This window comes from Lagopus leucura, unplaced genomic scaffold (genome assembly GCF_019238085.1).
Source record: "Lagopus leucura isolate 7727_CA_CO unplaced genomic scaffold, USGS_WTPT01 Super-Scaffold_100002, whole genome shotgun sequence".
Lineage (NCBI taxonomy): Eukaryota > Metazoa > Chordata > Aves > Galliformes > Phasianidae > Lagopus > Lagopus leucura.
The window spans coordinates 53,785,889-53,791,888 of NW_024962263.1; the positions used below are offsets into that span (position 1 = coordinate 53,785,889).

General features: G+C 39.6%; 1 protein-coding gene across 4 annotated transcripts in view; it reads left to right on the forward strand.

Annotated features, from left to right (window-relative positions):
- Window positions 1–5,461, forward strand: part of LYN (LYN proto-oncogene, Src family tyrosine kinase) — a 45,454-nt gene extending 39,993 nt beyond the window's left edge. For all 4 annotated transcript variants that reach the window (XM_042869832.1, XM_042869836.1, XM_042869834.1 and 1 more), the window contains exon 13: window positions 3,851–5,461. In XM_042869832.1, coding sequence (XP_042725766.1) covers window positions 3,851–4,053 — 203 coding nt within the window. In that variant the 3' untranslated portion in view covers window positions 4,054–5,461. The remainder of the gene's footprint in view (window positions 1–3,850) is intronic.
- Window positions 5,462–6,000: the final 539 nt, after the last annotated feature.

The following is a 6,000-nucleotide window of genomic DNA, read 5'->3' on the forward strand; positions in this document are numbered from 1 at the left end:
GTAAAATTCATGTTTTGAAAACTTTTAATCACCATATGTGTAGGCCATGTGCATCTCTTGGGTAAATTTTAGTGAATGGACTAACAGCACCATGAATGAGGAATCATTTTTATATGTTCAGTAGTTACTACTGAGCTGCTACATAAGTCACTGTCTTTTTTTTTGATGTAATATTGAAAAGTACTAAGGAAGTGTGTTTTCACAAGCAAATAGGCTTGAATATTTTGTTCGTGTTAGCTAATCTAAACAAGTAAGAGAAGTGAGCCTAAAGCAATGTCTTGATGGACCACTAGGAATAGTTACAGTGTTTTCCTGTGGTTCAGATACAAGGCCCTGGTGAGGACATTGATAATGGCTACATTATGTAGCTGTGAAATGGTTTGGTGCTTTGTTTCATATTTCTTTCTGCTAAACAAAATATCTACTAATGTTTCCAACACAGAGAAACAGCTTGGGTAAAGGATATTTGTGCATAGAAAAATGTTGCATCTCAGGCACAGCTGATCAGCTAGGAGCAAGCAGACTGCACTCAAGCTTGCTGACATAAAAAAAATTAACCTAAATTCTCCTATCTTGTGGGCAAAGGGAGCTGTATTCACCTGTAATGCTCACCTCCGCTTAGTAGATGGAGTAACTTCTGAGAAGCCTTAGAATCCTGCAGTTGGCAGACAGAGAAGGGGGATGTTGAAGGGATAGAACTTGGTGACTGAGAAGACTTAACACTTCTGGACATGGAGATGCAGGACCTCACGTGAGATTCAAGCAGCAGGGGCAAAGGTGATGGCAGCCAACTTTACATTATGCGAGGGAAGAACATATCAGCTTTCCATGCAGGACGTAGAGCCAAAACTGACAATCTGAGTCAAGATTGTCTCTCCGAGGCTCCAGTTCAGGGAAGCACTTAAATTCAAGAGCAACCCCCTCAACTACAAGAGGTGATAGGGCTGCTTATCCAACTAAGTGTTTAAACATATGCTCAGGGTAACTTTTTAGGCAAGGGATATAAAATATGTACCTAACTAGCAGGTCCTCCCAGACCTACTCTAGAAAAATGCTCATGTCCCCAAGGAAAGATCAGATGGAAGCTGTGTGCACCAGGGTAAGGTGTGTTTAAGGTGTGTTTCTTCCCACAGCTGGAATACTTTATTTCCCATTAGCACATTCCCATGTACCCAGACACTGGCCTATGCTGAGATGGCTTCCTAAGGTTATTTCTGAATGCCTTGAAAATTGTCCTTCCCTGAGCAAAGCTACAAGCTCACGTGGAAACCAACACTACAACAATCCAGAACCCAAACCAGTACTTAATCCTGCAGCTAAGCCTGCTGTCTCTTCAGCTCTGTAAAATCTATCATATTTCTAGTTTAAGAACAAAATCAATTGCTGTACTACTGTGGGAAAATTCTTTTTTTAGGGGAAGCCTGGGCAGTTGTTGTTGTTTTTTGGTTTTGTTTTTTTTAATGTATGGAAATCTTTTTATGAGCATGCTAAATAAGCTATATGCTGTGGATTCATTTGTCAGACAGCTGTTAGGTGGAGAAGCCTCTAGAATGCATAGTGTATGATCTTAATAATTCTCAGGCTGTGTTTGCATTAAGCTGCAAGAGGGATACATGTCTATTTTAAACAAAAGAGCAAACCAAGTCACCTAGGAGACAGAAAGTTAACATTGAAGAACCATTAGGACAGCAAAATAAGTGGATGACCAATTTTTTTTTCACATGAAGAAATGTGACCAGTTTGGGCAAATTACCCCAGGATGGCAAGAGTAAGTTATAGGATGTAACTAGCAGCCACTGGGGCAGAAACAGTAAATGGATTTTTCAATTCTAATGGGAACACTTAGTAATTGAAAATAATATTTTGAAGAACCACCAGCGCTAGCAAGCTTTCAGCATAAAGCTGCATTTGAAAGGGTGTGATTTACGCTAGCAAAGAAAATCAAATCAAAAGCAAAGAAACACAACTGCGTAGGAAGCATTTCCTGACAAAAAAGATGGAGCTCTTGTGATTTTTGTTCCTAAATTCCAATAGCTGTTTTTCTTCCAGAGAAACTCAAAGCAGGCAGTGGGACGATAGGTTCAGGAACTATCTCTGAAATATGGCACAGATCTGTAGGCAAGGAAGTTGAATTGGCTGTTAAAAATTAATTTCCAGGTGATTATACAGAACGTCAAATATTGGAAATAGACACATTTGCATCCCAATTATGTCAGCTGTTCTTCACAAGATGCACTATTTTCTATGCATTGGGATTCTTCCTCCATACTGCTGTGTTCGCATCATTTCCTGGGCTCTATCATCTGAAATCATGTCTGTATCTATGAAGCTTAGCAGGTACCACAGTGTAAATTAAAACAGACCCATACAAAATCTAGAGTTGGTCCACTGCTAACATATAAGCATGTAAGCTTAACAGAAATGCAACAAATATATGTCATTTACTGACTAGGGTGTAGTTTTGGTAATTCTTGCTGGAAAAAAGAACAGAAAAGTTGAATGATTGGCTAGTTTGAGAGCACTACAAGGAGTTTAGGGTAGATAGGCAAGCTGTTTTGTTTTTAAGAAAACACATAATGAACATACAAGAGCGTGTATTTAGTATGAAATAGTAACAAAAGGTTTTTCAGTTTTGTCTTTTGAACTTGAAGAAAAAATATTTGTTAACTTACTTACTTAAACAGTTAGTTATTTAACTAAAGCATTACTTGTAGCAATTATTCCTTAAAGACAGTAGACCTAAGCACAAGCCAAAAAGGTGCTTTAAGTCCCAGCACTGGTCCTGTTCAACACAAAAGCTGAGGAGCAGCAGTCCCCCTCTGTTGTAGCTAGCTAAGGCTTTGCATAATATGACCAACTATTTCACTGAGTACATTCTAAACATCTTATTTTCTGTATTTATTTTGGCTTTGCTTTGTCTATAGTGCAGTAACTGTATTCTGTGAAAACATCCCATGCCCCTGCTGGAGTCTTGGGCAGAACTGCCTGCATGCAGCATTCCAGCTGAGGAGCTGCCAGCAGCTGTCAGGGCTGGAATACCCTTCTCAGTATAAAGTTCTCACTGATAGAGGCAAATATCCAGGCTGAAACACAGGTGCTTCCCACAAGTGCCATCAGGGGAAGAAATGGCATTCCCTGAAATGTAGAAAGCTTAGAGTCTTGTGTTTTGGAAAAGATGGTCCTGGCATAATTACTCCATTGGGTTGCAAAAACTGTACAGAGGAAGGGGCAGCTGAAAGGGAGGAAGCAATTCTCTTGCTGGCCCAGGCATGTGAAGGATTGCCTTCTAAGCATAAGTGAGCAGATCACTCTGAACCAAGCTCTCAAGGAGCTGAAAGAGGGAAAAATAAGAAAGAAAGAAGAGGAGGAGTATACAGTTGATAGCAGGCCACTCTCACAGGACTGGTCCTTGAGAGGCAGAAGCTGTACTGATGGTAGTTCTTTTTCTGAGAAAAGGAATAGAGAACAATAATTGAGAAACAAAACAAAACTCAGCCCAAATAGTACAAGGAAGAGGAGAGAGGAAATTGCCTGTTGCATGTAACAGTATCAGGGATGTCCATTATCTTGCAATCAGCAAGTTACGCAAAAGACAACATAGAAAAAAAAAATCGGAAATCTTCTTAATACAGCAAGGTTGCATTAACATGAGGGACTGGTCGTGTGGTGAGACAGTTATGCTGCTCGCTGTTGGCATGGAGCAAGGAGGTTAGAACCTCTGCACGTAGGGACGGTAAGGAAAGAATGACACAGGTGGCCAGGGTGGGCAGCTTGGCTGTGGCTCTCACCCAAGCAGAGGAAACAGTGGCAGCATGGATCAGCTCATCAAAACTTGTTTTTTTTTTTAAAGGTATGAGCAATTCAGATGTGATAGTTGCTCTTCAGCGTGGGTACAGAATGCCACGAATGGAAACCTGTCCGGCTGAGCTTTATGATATCATGAAAAACTGCTGGAAAGACAAAGCAGAGGAAAGGCCAACATTTGATTACCTACAGAGTGTACTTGATGATTTCTACACAGCAACAGAAGGGCAATATCAACAGCAGCCGTAGAAAAAAAGACCGCTTTTTTCCTATTGACATGGATCATTGGCACAGACTATTACTTGGAGAGACTGCTGTAACCAATTACTTTGAGTTTGGACATCTTAACCGTGTGTGGAAGCTGGAGTGCTGAAGGAAAGAGTAATTCTGAGCAAAATAATCTTTTTTTTTTTTTGTGGTCAAAGAAGTTATCTTTAAATGCTTGGTATTTTGCAGCTGCAGAAACATCCCGAATTGAGCAGACCTTTTGGATTGGGAAGGGAGACAGAAGGAAAGCTTATTCACCTGTGCCATTTTTCAAAGCCTTCTTAGGCTCAAAGTCATGAAATGCATTACAAGGATCCCTTTATAAAAGGCATACACAAACAGCAGCTTTCAAAAGAAAAAGGAACAACCCCCTTACCTCTTACATGTTTAAGTTGTTCTTCATGACAAAGTCATGACAAATGCAGCATACTGTTAAAATTGTTTCTGTATCCTTGTTATTTCACATTAGTAGTTGGAATACCATCATCTCTTGTCAGACTTTCTAAATGGTGTAATGATTTATTTTAAGGAAGGGCTATGGATGTAGTTCCTTACATTGAAAACAATTATTTTACTGCTGTTACTCATGAAATTTAAAATCCTCTTCAAAGCAATGCAACAGCCATCTGATGCAGAAGAGCATCCATGAAGGCAGACTCAGCAGCGTGCCCAGCTCTGCGTTCAACCTCCAGTTTCCCACAAGGCCTAAGTTATCATCTGAAGTCAATGGGAAAGCACAGGATGGTGAAGGAAGTTCATACATTCATTGCAATCACTGCTACCCATGGAAATATTGTAAGATTAATTTTTAATCATGTGATTATTCAAGAATATTTCTTAATTTTTGCTGCTTCAATCAACTAACCCCAAGGCTGTTTTAAAACTAAAACTAGCTCAAGCACAGCCCAAACCAATTTGTGGAGAGATGCAATGGGATTTTAAGTTATAGCATCTCTGCAATTTAACTTTCCTCGTATATAGATCTGTAGCTCTAAAAGGAAATGCAGTTTGCTATGCTCTATATATCAAATTGTTTTTATCAAAATGACCAAACAGATGAGCTAGTGCAATTGCAATGCACCTACAGTATAGATGTAGGTTTTTTCTTTTGGTGGCACTGGCTCTCACCACTGAAACCCAGGACATCTTTGCCACCTCTCACCTTACCCAGTTGTTCAGGGAAATGGTACTTTGCAGAAGCTTCAGACTCTTCATTAAGCTTTGGTGTGCCTGCAGCTAAAGTTCAGCAGCATCAGCAATCATTGCTTTTTCTCCATTGGCTTCCTTCAGTCAAACTGTGCTGTTTAAGCAGACTATCAGTTAAATATGTAAATATTGTTTCTATTATATGGTGATTTTTAATTTTAAATAAATACTTAGTCTGAAACAAGTTGTACAGTAGTAATTTGGGACAAAAAAAAGTCTGATATTCTATCTGTAGCAGTAGCTTCACATGGAACATCTGTTCATTACCATTAACGAGTTTCTTTTACAATGGTAAATATTAACGGATGCTGCTTGCTTTATATCAGTTCAGCCTGAAGTCACCAAAGCAGCCAGCCATTTCCATATCTCTGTTTCTTTTTGGAGGGGAGGAAGAGATTTAGTCTTCAGCTGTCCTTTAAAACAGCACCTCCATGCCCTTTAACGTAACATCCTTTAACACTGTGGAAAGGATTACAGACAAAAATCGGTAAGAACTTCACTACAGGTTTTGCTTTAATTTAAAGGGAAGGGAAAAAAAGATAGACACCACAACCTTGTTTTTTCAAACTATTTCCTAAGGTTAACAAAAGTATATTGGAAAGTCAGAGCATGCATGGAAACAGCGCTTGCTCAGGGAATAAAAGATTATTGCTAATATTATGCAAGCCTGCTCACATAAAACCTCAGACCAGGACATGTGTGTCCTGACAAGTGCACAGCAGG